The sequence below is a fragment of the Bombina bombina genome, chromosome 4, assembly GCF_027579735.1.
Source record: "Bombina bombina isolate aBomBom1 chromosome 4, aBomBom1.pri, whole genome shotgun sequence".
Taxonomy (NCBI): Eukaryota; Metazoa; Chordata; class Amphibia; order Anura; family Bombinatoridae; genus Bombina; species Bombina bombina.
In genome coordinates this window covers 841863970-841881910 of record NC_069502.1, presented here as the reverse complement: position 1 = coordinate 841881910, position 17941 = coordinate 841863970, and the positions used below count along the sequence as shown (strand labels likewise).

General features: G+C 40.5%; 1 protein-coding gene across 1 annotated transcript in view; it reads left to right on the top strand.

Annotated features, from left to right (window-relative positions):
• The first annotated feature begins 8365 nt into the window (after positions 1–8365).
• Positions 8366–17941, top strand: part of LOC128657961 (gastrula zinc finger protein XlCGF57.1-like) — a 159116-nt gene continuing 149540 nt past the window's right edge. The window contains exons 1-3 of the mRNA XM_053712388.1: positions 8366–8452; positions 9074–9200; positions 10484–10567. Coding sequence (XP_053568363.1) covers positions 8366–8452; positions 9074–9200; positions 10484–10567 — 298 coding nt within the window. The remainder of the gene's footprint in view (positions 8453–9073; positions 9201–10483; positions 10568–17941) is intronic.

Genomic DNA, 17941 nt, shown 5'->3' with positions numbered 1-17941 from the left:
TCTTTCAGGTTGGGGATCTCTGACAGCACAAGGGGTTTGGAAATCTCAAGAGGCGAGATTACCAATCAATATTTTAGAACTCCGCGCAATTCTCAGAGCTCTTCAGTTTTGGCCTCTGTTGAAGAGAGAACCGTTCATTTGCTTTCAGACAGACAATATCACATCTGTGGCATATGTCAATCATCAGGGTGGGACTCACAGTCCCCAAGCAAGGAAAGAAGTATCTTGGATACTTGCTTGGGCGGAATCCAGCTCCTGTCTAATATCTGTGGTGCATATCCCAGGTGTAGACAAATGGGAGGTGGATTATCTCAGCCGTCAGACTTTACATCCAGGGGAGTGGTCTCTCCATCCAGATGTGTTTTCTCAGATTGTTCAGATGTGGGGTCTTCCAGAGATAGATCTCATGGCCTCTCATCTAAACAAGAAACTTCCCAGATACCTGTCCAGGTCCAGGGATCTTCAGGCGGAAGCAGTGAATGCACTGACACTTCCTTGGTGTTATCATCCTGCTTACATCTTCCCGCCTGTAGTTCTCCTTCCAAGAGTGATCTCCAAAATCATCATGGAACAGTCTTTTGTGTTGCTGGTGGCTCCAGCATGGCCACACAGGTTTTGGTATGAGGATCTGGTTCGGATGTCCAGTTGCCCGCCTTGGCCACTTCCGTTACGGCCGGACCTACTATCTCAAGGTCCGTTTTTCCATCAGGATCTCAAATCATTAAATGTGAAGGTATGGAAATTGAACGCTTAGTTCTAAGTCATAGAGGTTTCTCTGACTCAGTGATTAATATTATGTTACAAGCTCGTAAATCTGTCTCTAGAAAGATTTATTATAGAGTTTGGAAGACTTACATTTCATGGTGTTCTTCTCATAAATTCTCCTGGCATTCTTTTAGAATTCCTAGAATTTTACAGTTCCTTCAGGATGGTTTGGATAAGGGTTTGTCTGCAACTTCCTTGAAAGGTCAAATCTCCGCTCTTTCTGTTTTATTTCACAGAAAGATTGCTATACTTCCTGATATTTACTGTTTTGTACAAGCTTTAGTTTGTATTAAGCCTGTCATTAAATCAATTTCTCCTCCTTGGAGTCTTAATTTGGTTCTGAAGGCTTTACAGGCTCCTCCATTTGAGCCTATGCATTCTTTGGACATTAAACTACTTTCTTGGAAAGTGTTGTTCCTTTTGGCTATCTCTTCTGCTAGAAGAGTTTCTGAGCTATCTGCTCTTTCTTGTGAATCTCCTTTTCTGATTTTTCATCAGGATAAGGCAGTTTTGCGGACTTCTTTTCAATTTTTACCTAAGGTTGTGAATTCTAACAACATTAGTAGAGAAATTGTTGTCCCTTCCTTATGTCCTAATATAAGAATTCTTTGGAAAGATCCTTACATTCTTTGGATGTGGTAAGAGCTTTGAAATATTATGTGGAAGCTACTAAAGATTTCAGGAAGACTTCCAGTCTATTTGTTTTATTTTCTGGTCCTAGGAAAGGTCAGAAGGCTTCTGCTATTTCCTTGGCTTCTTGGTTGAATCTTTTGATCTTTTGATTCATCAAGCTTATTTGGAGTCGGGTCAGGCCCCACCTCAGAGAATTACAGCTCATTCTACTAGATCGGTCTCCACTTCGTGGGCTTTTAAGATTGAAGCTTCAGTTGATCAGGTTTGCAAAGCAGCAACTTGGTCCTCTTTGCATACATTTACTAAATTCTACCGTTTTGATGTATTTGCTTCTTCAGAAGCAGTTTTTAGTAGAAAAGTTCTTCAGACAGCTGTTTCAGTATGATTCTTCTGCTTTTTGATTTAAGTTTTTTTTTCTTTCAAAATGTAAATAAACTTTCTCCAACATAGGTGTGTCCGGTCCACGGCGTCATCCTTACTTGTGGGATATTCTCTTCCCCAACAGGAAATGGCAAAGAGCCCAGCAAAGCTGGTCACATGATCCCTCCTAGGCTCCGCCTACCCCAGTCATTCTCTTTGCCGTTGTACAGGCAACATCTCCACGGAGATGGCTTAGAGTTTTTTAGTGTTTAACTGTAGTTTTTATTATTCAATCAAGAGTTTGTTATTTTGAAATAGTGCTGGTATGTACTATTTACTCAGAAACAGAAAAGAGATGAAGATTTCTGTTTGTATGAGGAAAATGATTTTAGCAACCGTCACTAAAATCCATGGCTGTTCCACACAGGACTGTTGAGAGCAATTAACTTCAGTTGGGGGAACAGTGTGCAGTCTCTTGCTGCTTGAGGTATGACACATTCTAACAAGACGATGTAATGCTGGAAGCTGTCATTTTCCCTATGGGATCCGGTAAGCCATGTTTATTACGATCGTAAATAAGGGCTTCACAAGGGCTTATTAAGACTGTAGACTTTATTTGGGCTAAATCGATTCATTATTAACATATATTTAGCCTTGAGGAATCATTTTATCTGGGTATTTTGATATACTGATATCGGCAGGCACTGTATTAGACACCTTATTCTTTAGGGGCTTTCCCAAAGCATAAGCAGAGCCTCATTTTCGCGCCGGTGTTGCGCACTTGTTTTTGAGAGGCATGGCATGCAGTCGCATGTGAGAGGAGCTCTGATACTTAGAAAGGACTTTCTGAAGGCGTCATTTGGTATCGTATTCCCCTTTGGGCTTGGTTGGGTCTCAGCAAAGCAGATACCAGGGACTGTAAAGGGGTTAAAGTTCAAAACGGCTCCGGTTCCGTTATTTTATGGGTTAAAGCTTCCAAATTTGGTGTGCAATACTTTTAAGGCTTTAAGACACTGTGGTGAAAATTTGGTGAATTTTGAACAATTCCTTCATGTTTTTTCGCAATTGCAGTAATAAAGTGTGTTCAGTTTAAAATTTAAAGTGACAGTAACGGTTTTATTTTAAAACGTTTTTTGTACTTTGTTATCAAGTTTATGCCTGTTTAACATGTCTGAACTACCAGATAGACTGTGTTCTGAATGTGGGGAAGCCAGAATTCCTATTCATTTAGATAAATGTGATTTATGTGAAAATGACAATGATGCCCAAGATGATTCCTCAAGTGAGGGGAGTAAGCATGGTACTGCATCATTCCCTCCTTCGTCTACACGAGTCTTGCCCACTCAGGAGGCCCCTAGTACATCTAGCGCGCCAATACTCCTTACTATGCAACAATTAACGGCTGTAATGGATAATTCTGTCAAAAACATTTTAGCCAAAATGAACACTTATCAGCGTAAGCGCGGCTGCTCTGTTTTAGATACTGAAGAGCATGACGACGCTGATAATAATATTTCTGAAGGGCCCCTAACCCAGTCTGATGGGGCCAGGGAGGTTTTGTCTGAGGGAGAAATTACTGATTCAGGGAACATTTCTCAACAGGCTGAACCTGATGTGATTGCATTTAAATTTAAGTTGGAACATCTCCGCATTCTGCTTAAGGAGGTATTATCCACTCTGGATGATTGTGACAAGTTGGTCATCCCAGAGAAACTGTAAAATGGACAAGTTCCTAGAGGTGCCGGGGCTCCCAGAAGCTTTTCCTATACCCAAGCGGGTGGCGGACATTGTTAATAAAGAATGGGAAAGGCCCGGTATTCCTTTCGTCCCTCCCCCCATATTTAAAAAATTGTTTCCTATGGTCGACCCCAGAAAGGACTTATGGCAGACAGTCCCCAAGGTCGAGGGAGCGGTTTCCACTTTAAACAAACGCACCACTATACCCATAGAGGATAGTTGTGCTTTCAAAGATCCTATGGATAAAAAATTAGAAGGTTTGCTTAAAAAGATGTTTGTTCAGCAAGGTTACCTTCTACAACCTATTTCATGCATTGTCCCTGTCGCTACAGCCGCATGTTTCTGGTTTGATGATCTGATAAAGGCGGTCGATAGTGATTCTCCTCCTTTGGAGGAGATTATGGACAGAATCAATGCTCTCAAATTGGCTAATTCTTTCACCCTAGACGCCACTTTGCAATTGGCTAGGTTAGCGGCTAAGAATTCTGGGTTTGCTATTGTGGCGCGCAGAGCGCTTTGGTTGAAATCTTGGTCGGCTGATGCGTCTTCCAAGAACAAGCTACTTAACATTCCTTTCAAGGGGAAAACGCTGTTTGGCCCTGACTTGAAAGAGATTATCTCTGATATCACTGGGGGTAAGGGCCACGCCCTTCCTCAGGATCGGCCTTTCAAGGCCAAAAATAAACCTAATTTTCGTCCCTTTCGTAGAAACGGACCAGCCCAAGGTGCTACGTCCTCTAAGCAAGAGGGTAATACTTCTCAAGCCAAGCCAGCTTGGAGACCAATGCAAGGCTGGAACAAGGGAAAGCAGGCCAAGAAACCTGCCACTGCTACCAAGACAGCATGAAATGTTGGCCCCCGATCCGGGACCGGATCTGGTGGGGGGCAGACTTTCTCTCTTCGCTCAGGCTTGGGCAAGAGATGTTCTGGATCCTTGGGCGCTAGAAATAGTCTCCCAAGGTTATCTTCTGGAATTCAAGGGACTTCCCCCAAGGGGGAGGTTCCACAGGTCTCAGTTGTCTTCAGACCACATAAAAAGACAGGCATTCTTACATTGTGTAGAAGACCTGTTAAAAATGGGAGTGATTCATCCTGTTCCATTAAGAGAACAAGGGATGGGGTTCTACTCCAATCTGTTCATAGTTCCCAAAAAAGAGGGAACGTTCAGACCAATCTTAGATCTCAAGATCTTAAACAAGTTTCTCAAGGTTCCATCGTTCAAGATGGAAACCATTCGAACTATTCTTCCTTCCATCCAGGAAGGTCAATTCATGACCACAGTGGATTTAAAGGATGCGTATCTACATATTCCTATCCACAAGGAACATCATCAGTTCCTAAGGTTCGCATTCCTGGACAAACATTACCAGTTCGTGGCGCTTCCTTTCGGATTGGCCACTGCTCCAAGGATTTTCACAAAGGTACTAGGGTCCCTTCTAGCTGTGCTAAGACCAAGGGGCATTGCTGTAGTACCTTACTTGGACGACATTCTGATTCAAGCGTCGTCCCTTCTTCAAGCAAAGGCTCACACGGACATTGTCCTGGCCTTTCTCAGATCTCACGGATGGAAAGTGAACGTGGAAAAGAGTTCTCTATCCCCGTCAACAAGGGTTCCCTTCTTGGGAACAATAATAGACTCCTTAGAAATGAGGATTTTTCTGACAGAGGCCAGAAAAACAAAACTTCTAGACTCTTGTCGGATACTTCATTCCGTTCCTCTTCCTTCCATAGCTCAGTGCATGGAAGTGATCGGGTTGATGGTAGCGGCAATGGACATAGTTCCTTTTGCGCGCATTCATCTAAGACCATTACAACTGTGCATGCTCAGTCAGTGGAATGGGGACTATACAGACTTGTCTCCAAAGATACAAGTAAATCAGAGGACCAGAGATTCACTCCGTTGGTGGCTGTCCCTGGACAACCTGTCACAAGGGATGACATTCCGCAGACCAGAGTGGGTCATTGTCACGACCGACGCCAGTCTGATGGGCTGGGGCGCGGTCTGGGGATCCCTGAAAGCTCAGGGTCTTTGGTCTCGGGAAGAATCTCTTCTACCGATAAACATTCTGGAACTGAGAGCGATATTCAATGCTCTCAAGGCTTGGCCTCAGCTAGCGAGGACCAAGTTCATACGGTTTCAATCAGACAACATGACAACTGTTGCGTACATCAACCATCAGGGGGGAACAAGGAGTTCCCTAGCGATGGAAGAAGTGACCAAAATCATTCTATGGGCGGAGTCTCACTCCTGCCACCTGTCTGCTATCCACATCCCAGGAGTGGAAAATTGGGAAGCGGACTTTCTGAGTCGTCAGACATTGCATCCGGGGGAGTGGGAACTCCATCCGGAAATCTTTGCCCAAGTCACTCAGCTGTGGGGCATTCCAGACATGGATCTGATGGCCTCTCGTCAGAACTTCAAGGTTCCTTGCTACGGGTCCAGATCCAGGGATCCCAAGGCGGCTCTAGTGGATGCACTAGTAGCACCTTGGACCTTCAAACTAGCTTATGTGTTCCCGCCGTTTCCTCTCATCCCCAGGCTGGTAGCCAGGATCAATCAGGAGAGGGCGTCGGTGATCGTGATAGCTCCTGCGTGGCCACGCAGGACTTGGTATGCAGATCTGGTGAATATGTCATCGGCTCCACCTTGGAAGCTACCTTTGAGACGAGACCTTCTTGTTCAGGGTCCGTTCGAACATCCGAATCTGGTTTCACTCCAGCTGACTGCTTGGAGATTGAACGCTTGATTTTATCGAAGCGAGGGTTCTCAGATTCTGTTATCGATACTCTTGTTCAGGCCAGAAAGCCTGTAACTAGAAAGATTTACCACAAAATTTGGAAAAAATATATCTGTTGGTGTGAATCTAAAGGATTCCCTTGGGACAAGGTTAAGATTCCTAGGATTCTATCCTTCCTTCAAGAAGGATTGGAAAAGGGTTTATCTGCAAGTTCCCTGAAGGGACAGATTTCTGCCTTGTCGGTGTTACTTCACAAAAAACTGGCTGCTGTGCCAGATGTTCAAGCCTTTGTTCAGGCTCTGGTTAGAATTAAGCCTGTTTACAAACCTTTGACTCCTCCTTGGAGTCTCAATTTAGTTCTTTCAGTTCTTCAGGGGGTTCCGTTTGAACCCTTGCATTCCGTTGATATTAAGTTATTATCTTGGAAAGTTTTGTTTTTAGTTGCAATTTCTTCTGCCAGAAGAGTTTCAGAATTATCTGCTCTGCAGTGTTCTCCTCCTTATCTGGTGTTTCATGCAGATAAGGTGGTTTTACGTACTAAACCTGGTTTTCTTCCAAAAGTTGTTTCTAACAAAAACATTAACCAGGAGATTATCGTACCTTCTCTGTGTCCGAAACCAGTTTCAAAGAAGGAACGTCTGTTGCACAATTTGGATGTTGTTCGCGCTCTAAAATTCTATTTAGATGCTACAAAGGATTTTAGACAAACATCTTCCTTGTTTGTTGTTTATTCCGGTAAAGGAGAGGTCAAAAAGCAACTTCTACCTCTCTCTCTTTTTGGATTAAAAGCATCATCAGATTGGCTTACGAGACTGCCGGACGGCAGCCTCCCGAAAGAATCACAGCTCATTCCACTAGGGCTGTGGCTTCCACATGGGCCTTCAAGAACGAGGCTTCTGTTGATCAGATATGTAGGGCAGCGACTTGGTCTTCACTGCACACTTTTACCAAATTTTACAAGTTTGATACTTTTGCTTCTTCTGAGGCTATTTTTGGGAGAAAGGTTTTGCAAGCCGTGGTGCCTTCCATTTAGGTGACCTGATTTGCTCCCTCCCTTCATCCGTGTCCTAAAGCTTTGGTATTGGTTCCCACAAGTAAGGATGACGCCGTGGACCGGACACACCTATGTTGGAGAAAACAGAATTTATGTTTACCTGATAAATTACTTTCTCCAACGGTGTGTCCGGTCCATGGCCCGCCCTGGTTTTTTTAATCAGGTCCGATAATTTATTTTCTTTAACTACAGTCACCACGGTACCATATGGTTTCTCCTATGCAAATATTCCTCCTTAACGTCGGTCGAATGACTGGGGTAGGCGGAGCCTAGGAGGGATCATGTGACCAGCTTTGCTGGGCTCTTTGCCATTTCCTGTTGGGGAAGAGAATATCCCACAAGTAAGGATGACGCCGTGGACCGGACACACCGTTGGAGAAAGTAATTTATCAGGTAAACATAAATTCTGTTTTTTTTGGGTTGTGGATTAATTTTTTCAGCGGAATATGGCTGTTTTTATTTTTATTCCCTCCCTCTCTAGTGACTCTTGAGTGGAAGATCCACATCTTGGGTATTGATATCCCATATGTCACTAGCTCATGGACTCTTGCCAATTACATGAAAGAAAACATAATTTATGTAAGAACTTACCTGATAAATTCATTTCTTTCATATTGGCAAGAGTCCATGAGGCCCACCCTTTTTATGGTGGTTATGATTTTTTGTATAAAGCACAATTATTTCCAAATTTCCTTTGTTGATGCTTTCTACTCCTTTCTTTATCACCCCACTGCTTGGCTATTCGTTAAACTGAATTGTGGGTGTGGTGAGGGGTGTATTTATAGGCATTTTGAGGTTTGGGAAACTTTGCCCCACCTGGTAGGATTGTATATCCCATATGTCACTAGATCATGGACTCTTGCCAATATGAAATGAATTTATCAGGTAAGTTCTTACATAAATTATGTTTTTGATGAATTAAAGTGCCCCTGTTTTTAATTGAATTTTTAAAAACCGGGCACTTTAGCATCAAAATTTACATTCACTTTAACATTTACATCATCTCTAGGTCTAGGTTAGTGTTACTGTGACAAGGTGAGTACCTGTTACTCAGTGTTATGCACGTCAATAAGAGACCATGGAGTATTGGGCTGATTCACGTATGACCATCAAGAAGTGGATAGAGCAGAACCAAACCTCTGATATCTACATAATGACTGGGGAGGTGAGGATGATCTCTCTCTCTCTCACTCTCACTCTCTCACTCTCTCACTCTCTCACTCTCACACTCTCACTCTCTCTTTTTTCTCTTTTTTTCTCTTTCTGTTTTTTTCTCTTTTTTTTCTTTTTCTTTTTTTCTCTTTTTTTTCTCTTTTTTTTCTCTTTCTCTTTTTCTTTTTTTCTCTTTTTTTTCTCTTTTTTTTCTCTTTTTTTTTCTCTTTTTTTTTTCTCTTTTTTTTTTCTCTTTTTTTTTTCTCTTTTTTTTTTTTCTCTTTTTTTTTTTTTCTCTTTTTTTTTTCTCTTTTTTTTTTTCTCTTTTTTTTTTCTCTTTTTTTTTTCTCTTTTTTTTTTCTCTTTTTTTTTTTTCTCTTTTTTTTTTCTCTTTTTTTTTCTCATTGGCTTAGCGCTCGTGCAAAAACTTTTTACTCTCAACTTGAGTTAATGCACGAATGAGAGTGATAAATAGTGTGCCACTTGTAATCTAGCCCCATATGTGCTGTTCATAGTCACTGGCCTAGCTCTTGGTTTGTTCATGGTTATTGTCACAGTTAGTTTGCTCTGTGTGGTTTATAGTTTATGATTTTAAATCCTGTTTTTATGGTTTGGTTTAATTTTTTATTTTAAGGAACAAATGGAGTTTGATGAAGTTGCAGTTTATTTCTCGGAGGAGGAGTGGGGCTGTTTAACTGAAGAACAAAAAGAGCTTTATAAGGATGTGATGATGGAGAATTACCAGACCCTCACGTCTCTAGGTAATAATTTATATAACTCTACAGGTAATGGGACAAAGAGGAAAACACATACAAGTGACACATAATCTGGGCTGATGTTAAACCATTTTTCCTTTTATAATTCATAGAGAGCATGCAATTTTAAATAACTTTCCAATTTATTTTTATTATCTAATTTGTTTCATTCAATGTGTTATCATTTGTTGAAAAATATACCTAGGTAAGCTCAGAAGCTGCTGATTGGTGGCTGTACATATATTCCTCGTGTCATTGGATTTCAGCTAGCTCCCAGTAGTGCTTAACTATTCCTTCAACAAAGGACACAAATAGAATGAAGCAAATTAGATAAAATAAGTAAACTGGAGTTATTTAAAATTGTATTTCTGAAACATAAAAAAGTTGTGTTTCATGTCCCTTTAATTAATAAAATCATACATGTGATTATACAACCTGTGTACCTTTCCCTTGCACTGCTCCCTGCTTGGTCATTTAGCTGAGATCCCACCACCATTTATACATCACACACTGTGCTACTGGCCCATAGCGATCCTGTCATACATGTGTGTGTGATGTCATAACACACAGTGAGTGCCTAGAGTCATCATAGTTCTGGGTGCGGGAAGCAGCAGCTCTAGTGGGGCTCAGTATCTGGCTACTGTCACAACTCAGAGGGACGTATAACCCATATATCCAGTGAAGGGTCTCATGTCACTGTGATAGATTTATCCATGGAAACCAGCAGCACTATACATTATGGGATATATTATATGGGGGGCAGAGGCTCTAACAGAGACCTTATAATATGCAGGTGTGTGTACTAATTACTTTTATCTGATGTTCCAGTGAAGAGAAGTCTCTTGTGTCCCTATCAATAGTAGATGGTTAACATGGCCCCTATCCCCTAATAACACACACAGAGCACAATACTAATGATTTAAAAATATATATTTTTAATACATCACTCTCACATTAAAATAGGAGTTATTGAAATCTGAGGATAAGAAAATCAAAATGGGTTCTATCAAATATATTTATTTGTATACTTGGTTTACAGACACATACAATAGACTGCAGTGCATATCAGATGTTTTTAGAAGAATTCTTACAATATACTTTACAATTGAAGAAAAAAAAAAGAATTCTATAAAAATATCATCTTTTTGTGATGAAGTTAAAATAATTCTCAGCAGCAGGACCTGTGAATCTTCTTTTTACTGAGTAACCAGCTAATGAATTTTTTTTTTTTTTTTTGGCACCATATAGTGGTTGGTTTCTCACATAACCTGTGATTTATGTCCTTACAGGATATGTTCTTGAGAAACCTTTACTTGTTACACAGATTGAGAACAGAGAGGAGCCGTATGTGGGCAGCTTTCCAATTACCGATGGTGAGTAATGAATTACTTACTATGGGCTTTATCACAAGTGGAACGCTATTGATAGCACAGGGTACAGTTTTCATATTGTGACACTGCGCTAAGAATAGCATACAAGCTAGTTTTAGAAGTGAATGGTAAAAAAGATTTACCAGAGAATCTTAACATGGAAATTTTTTTAGCACACCCTAAGCTTTCAATGGATAATGCAGGATATGCTATCATCGCTTATATTACAAATAATGCGTTATGTGTTGCTCTCAAGCATGAAAAATTTAACATGCTTGGAGACCTGAAGTAAAGTGTTAAGGCTATAATAAATACATAACAAAACACATGTATGCTATAATAAAATAATGTATGAGGTGGCATAAACTAATCACAGACTGTTATATCTAGCGAAAAAACCCTTGTGCCAAATGGGCAGCGGTACTACATCACACAGTACTTTACCCAGCATACTGTGTTGACGTAGTACCTACGTCCATCACTAAGGCGCAAGTTGCAATCCCACTATCAGCAACCAGGGGAGGGGCAGAAGGCATCTGCTTGCATATAGTAAGGAGACACTGGTGATGTTTCATTACTATATGAAGGCAGATCTGATACAAGCAATGTCATCGCCTGTTTCAAATACTGATGTTAGTGGAGGGGTGTGATCAGAGCGGGTGGGCGGTGATCGTGGTTGTTGGGAGGGATAGGGTGAGCGCCTACACTTGTTGGTGGGTGGAAAAAAACATGTAAAAATAACTTTTAGGGGGATAGGCATTAAATGAGGCTGTGGGTGGGGTGAGGGATGGGGCAGACTTCTACACTAAGCTATAGTAATTGTGAGTGGTGGTAGGGACGGGGTGGTCCCCTACACTAAGCTATTGTGATAGTGGGTGGTTGGAGGCATGGGGCAGTCTTCTACACTAAGCTATAGTATTTGTGTGAGGGATGGGGTTGACCCCTACACTAAGCTATGGTGACTGTGGGTGGTGGGAGGGATTGGGCAGGACCCTACACTAAGCTATAGTAATCATGGTTGTTGGAATGGATAGGGTGGACTCCTACAGTAAGCTTGCGATTTTAGCTTCTAGACAGGCAGAATCGTTACTATGTTGTAGAGGAAGTTTTGAGTAGGCAACTTTGGCCAGAATACAAGTGGCACAATATTTAGCGCTTTCACTAGAGCGTAAACTTTATTAGAATTAAGTTTTTTGCGTGTGTTGGGTGGCACTCGTATTACAAGTTGAAAGTTAAAAGTTTGTGCAGAAGCAAAACCTGAAGTGCTAACTATAGGACTTCATAATATCTCAACTGCATTAATGTAATCCCCCCATAGACTTCAATGGAGAATATATATATATATATATATATATATATATATATATATATATATATATATATATATATATATATATATATATATATATATAAGAAAAGGCACTCTCTGAATATTTAAGTTTCAAAAAGCTTTACTGTGTGACGTTTCGAGGCTTTCACTCCTTCCTCAGACAATAAAATAGTGAACATTGAAACAATATAAAGACCTACATCTGCCCCTCCCCTCAGTGCACCACCAATAACATGTGAAATGTTGCTTCCACCCTCCCATAAGTATTAAAACATTTACAACCTGACCTACTCCTCTGCGTTTTTAAGTTGTATGTGTGTGAGTTGATAATTTTATTTTAATATCCTAATAAAGGTTATATTTTAATTAGGCATATCTCTGCCGATCATTACTATACAAATGCTCTCTAATTTAATAGCCTCAGAGGTATGAGAGTGCTATATAAAGGTACAATTATCAGCCTTGTACTGTTTTTCCCCATTTTTTGGTAACTCTGTACACAGCACCCCGGCCTGCTACATAATTTTATCTGCACTTCACAATATTGCTAAGCAGAATTATACTACCAGCTATAGGCGTTCCTCACTCTCATTTTAAGTAGTGCCATAAGTACCCCTTTCTTTTTCATAACACATACAGAGAAACAGCTGTACCGTGTACAGCAAGTGTTTAATCGCGGTCAACTTAAAAAGAAGCGTGAGGTGCACACAAACCCAGCCCTGGGAAATAAAAAAAAAATGAGAGGACAAACAGGCGCTGTCGCGCTTCAGGTAGTGGCGGTATCCGCTTTATCTGCTGCAGGCCTGGGGGTATATCTTTGCTTTACATCTCTGGGCCACTTGCTGGTGCATGGAGCATACTTAAATACAGCTATAGTTTTTACTAGAAGCATTTTTTCTTATACATGTATATTGCAAAAATGCTTCTATTCAAAACTGAAATGCACCTATGTGAATTCCAGGTTTGGCTGGAATGTCCCTTTAATGCCACCTGTATCAACATATTCTTTAACTCTTTATTTTGCCATTTATTAACAGCACATTTCTTCTGAAAACAAAATAACAAGATTGGTTAGGCAAGTCTTAGAGAAAATAATATTTTTTTTTTAATTCAAGCATTGCACTGCTCAGTAGAAAAAGGGTTAATTCCGCCTGTATCAACATATTCTTTATAAATCTTTGTTCTGCTATTTATTCTTTAGCAATATCTATTTAAAGCATGTTTTTAGGCTGCATTCACTACGCTACATAATGCACACTTGATTACGAAAACTATGAAGAGATGTAATAATCCAACGCAAAGAGACTTCGAGTTTCTTCTTCAGCACTTTTTCAACATTTAAAGCAGAAAGCTGAAGTCAGTATTTATGTATATATACTGCATTGCATAATTTCTGATATTTTGTGTTAACAAAGCTTCAAACTGAGGCACTTAGCTGGTTGTAGCAAATTGTTGTCTTGTCAAGAAATAGGAGGTGGCCTGTAGTCAATAGATCTTCTTTTTTTTTTTTTTATTAAAGGAACAGGACATTTTTTTGCAGTCTTGGACTGATTGGAAGATCTTTTTTTCGAGTTAGCAAATCATGCAACTAAGAACACAGTGTCCCTCTTTCTGTCATGTTACGTAAAAGCAGCCATGCGGATGCCAACAATGTATAGGGGCTGAACTGAGATAGTGAAGCATAGCAAGAGATTAGTATTTCATTTTATCACCCAAGGGCACAGATCATTGCTGCAGGCCTGGGGATATATCTCTGCTTTGGCTGTTAGTGGACCATTAAAGAAAATAAAAGGGGGGCGGAGACTGACTGGAAAAGGCCACATAATTGAAGAGCTCTGTGTAGCGATAATAACAAAGGGATAATTTCCAATAAAAAAGTAAACACATGTGCATTTTGAGCTACAGAAGCTCCCTGTCAGCAGAGGTTCCCGGTACAACAGGAAAATGTATCACCGAAGCGACACGCATTCATACGAGAGAAGGTAGAGCTCTGAGTACTCATGAGGCGCAGCCATCTTGCCTAACCACGAGGAGCAGAGAAAACTTAGCGATCGCATCAATTCTGACAGGGAGACGAAAGCGGAATGGAGGTATGAAACTGCAATTGAATTAAGAGACACAGCTCCTACGGAAAGTTATTAAGCCCTAAAAATATAACGGACTTAACCAGTCAGCAGCAACACCCTGAGTATACAAGGCCATCTGCATTCCAGCACATACGCTATATCACGCAGATCACTAAATGCCCAGGATCTGGCCAAAGGATTCTAACACAAGAGAAAAAAAAAAAGCTCTTTAACCCCTTAAGGACGACATCACTTATCCATTTTCTGACCGTTTGGGACCATTACATTTCTGCAGTGTTTCTGTTTAGCTGTAATTTTCTTCTTACTCATTTACTGTACCCACACATATTATATACCGTTTTTCTCACCATTAAATGGACTTTCTAAAGATACGATTATTTTCATCATATCTTATAATTTGCTATAATTTTTTTTATATAAAATATGAGGAAAAAATGGAAAAAAACACACTTTTTCTAACTTTGACCCCCAAAATCTGTTACACTTCTACAACTACCAAAAAACACCCATGCTAAATAGTTTTTAAATTTTGTCTTGAGTTTAGAAATACCCAATGTTTACATGTTCTTTGCTTTTTTTGCAAGTTATAGGGTAATAAGTACAATTAGCACTTTGCTATTTCAAAAGCATTTTTTTTTCTTCAAAATTAGCGATAGTTACATTGGAACACTGATGTCTGTCCGGAATTCCTTAATAACCCTTCACATGTATATATTTTTAAAAAGAAGACAACTTAAGGTGTTTTTTTTACTCTTTTCATGCAACCATTTTACCACCAATCTATGCCAAAGTTTGAAAGAAGAAAAAAAAAATGGTGATTTTTTTGACAAAATAGCAATTTAAGAATACCTTTACTGAGAATCTTAAATGGCTACTGCCAAATAACACCCCACTATGTGTTCAGCAACATCTTCCGTGAGTACAGCGATACCACCCATGTATAGGTGTGTTGGGTTCTCTAGGGGCTAAAAGGCTTTATTTTTAGGGGGCACATTCCAGTTTTTCAACGTGGAATTTTAACATCTGTCATCATGCACCCATGTCCTATTTGGATAATTTCTGAAGCGGGCCAATGTAATTTACCCCCATCAAACCATATATTTTTGAAAAGTAGACACCCTAGGGTATTTCAAATGCTGGTATTTTTAATACTTTCTATGCACTAATTTAACCACCAGTCTTTGTCAAACTTTTGGGTAGTCATTATTTTGTGTTATTTTTCACACACGTTGTACTTTAGGCATGGATTATTAGTTCCTGTTATGTGTTACTGCAAAAAAACAAACACCTCAATATGTGTTTAACAACATCTCCTGAGTACAGTGATACCACCCATGAATAGTTTTGTTGGGTTCTCATGGGGCTAAAAGGCCTTATTTATTTCTAATGACACAATGAGTCCACGGATCATCTAATTTGCCCAGCAGGAGGTGTTAAAGAGCACCACAGCAAAGCTGTTAAATATCACCTCCCCTCCCAGTCATTCTCTTTGCCTACGTTAGAGCAAGGAAGTGGTAAAGTTAGGTGTTAGGAAAGATTCTTCAAGCAAGATTTTATTATTTTTCAGCAGTGCAAGATTGTGCTGTTTTGTTCTAGGGTGTAGCCGTAGTCCATATCAGTCTCTTTAGTAGAGCAGGGGTGGCTTTAAAGCAATGGGAACTTGTGGGACATAATTCTCACTGCGCCTCCCATATATTAATGCTGCCCTAACCATGCAAGCCTGAGTAAGGTTACTCAGTCTTTGTTTCTATCCACAGGTCCATGTGAGAGAACTGGCCTCTCAAACCTAATGAGCTGCCATGCTGCCTGGCAGAAGTCTTAAGGTAAGTGCTAACTTTAATTTTTTTCTGCAATACACATACAGAGAAAAAGATACCACTTTCACATTTAAAAATTTGGGGACAAGTCACATTCACCTATGATAGGGGAATGTTTATTAAGGTCAGTAGAGCAGGCACTGGGGACAAGGAGAATCTGGCTCAGTGATGGTGGTGTATGTTTTTTTTTTTTAACTTTACTCCCGACGGCTGTGATAATACATTTAGCCGATCGGGAGTTTCATGTGGTTACGCCCACGATGGGCAGAGTTAGATTCGGCGGCAGTTCCTATTGCGTGCCTTTTTTTACTGGCCCTGTGTCACTTCCTGTGTTCCGCATTAGAAATCGGCTGCGTCAACGGACTGTAATTGTTAAAACATTTGAGTCCGGATCAACTAGAAGTCACATACTTTGTTACTAGGCAGGCAGGTAAGCACCTCAGCAGGACTAAGCTGAGGTGTAGAGTTGTCTGAGGTGTTATTTTGGGGGCCATTGTTTATTTCAAATGACAGAAAAATAAAGCAGTTATTTTTTCGTATAAAATTTAAAGAGAGAGTAACGATTTTTTTGGGGGGGCTATTTTCTAAATAAAAATATCAATTTTGTCTGTTTATTGGTGAATAAAGATGGACCAAGAAACCTTGCAAGATGTTATATGTTCTTTATGTTTTGATGCTTATGTAGAACCACCAATCCCTTTCTGTTCCTCATGTATTGAGAGAACTTTACATTACAGGGATAGAATTTTTCCTGAGCCAACATTGTCTAAGGCGGATACTGTTCAGGAGTCTTCTGACAATGTTCAAGATATGCCGCAGCTTTCTCCTCATATGTCCCAAAATGTAGCGTCCATACAGCCAGTGCCCTGTGCTTCCTCTATTACTCCACCTGGAGTTACCTTGCAAGACATCACTTCCCTTATGTCCTCAGCGGTATCTGATGCGTTGTCTGCTTTTCCCATGCTGCAGGGAAAGCGCAAGAGGAAATGTAATCCATCTGTGAATAAGGTTGCTGACACAGTAGTGGTTATTCCGAAGGTTTCTTCCCAGAAACCTGAAGAGCAAGATACTTCGGTAGCATATGAGGGTGAAATCTCAGACTCACAGTGTAATACCTTTTACTGATACTGAAGTTGTTTCTTTCAGGTTTAAGCTTGAACACCTCCGTTTGTTACTTAAGGAGGTTTTAGCTACCCTGGACGACTCCAACACTACCGTAGTAGTCAATCCTAAGAAGTCTAGTAAACTAAACAAGTACTTTGACGTGCCCTCCATTGTGGAGGTATTTCCTGTACCAGATAGGACTACAGAGATTATTGCTAAGGAATGGGAGAGACCGGGTTTCCCTTTTTCTCCATCCCCTATATTTAAACAGATGTTTCCTATAACAGACTCTATCAAGGAGTCTTGGCAGACGGTACCCAAAGTGGTAGGGGCAATTTCCACGCAAGCCAAGAGAACAACTATTCCTATAGAGGATAGTTGTTCCTTTAAAGATCCTATGGATAAGAAGTTAGAGGGGTTGCTCAAGAAAATGTATGTACACCAGGGTTTACAATGGCAACCTTTTGGTTTGTATTGCTACTGTCACTAGTGCGGCAGCATACTGGTTTGATGCGTTGTCTGATTCTATTCGGACAGACACTCCCCTCAAAGAAATCCAAGATTAGATAAAGGCCCTTAAGTTGGCCAACTCCTTTATCATTGATGCTTCCCTTCAGGTTATTAAGTTGGGAGCTAAGATTTCTGGTTTTGCCGTACTGGCCTGAAGAGCTTTATGTTTAAAATCTTGGTCTGCGGATGTGTCATCTAAGTCTAAACTTCTGGCGATTCCTTACAAGGGAAAGACCTTGTTTGTTTGGGCCGGGCTTGACGGAAATAATTTCTGACATTACAGGAGGAAAGGGCCATTTCCTCCCTCAGGATAAGAGAAATAAACAAAAGGGACGTCAGAGTAATTTTCGTTCCTTTCGAAATTTCAAGGGAAAGCCTTCCTCTCCCTCTTCCAAGCAGGAGCAGTCCAAGCCTTCCTGGAGGCCCATTCAGTCTTAGAACAAGGGAAAACAATCCAAAAAGCCTGCTATTGAATCAAAAGCAGTATGAAGGGCCTGCCCCCCAATCGGGGACCGGATCTTGTGGGGGG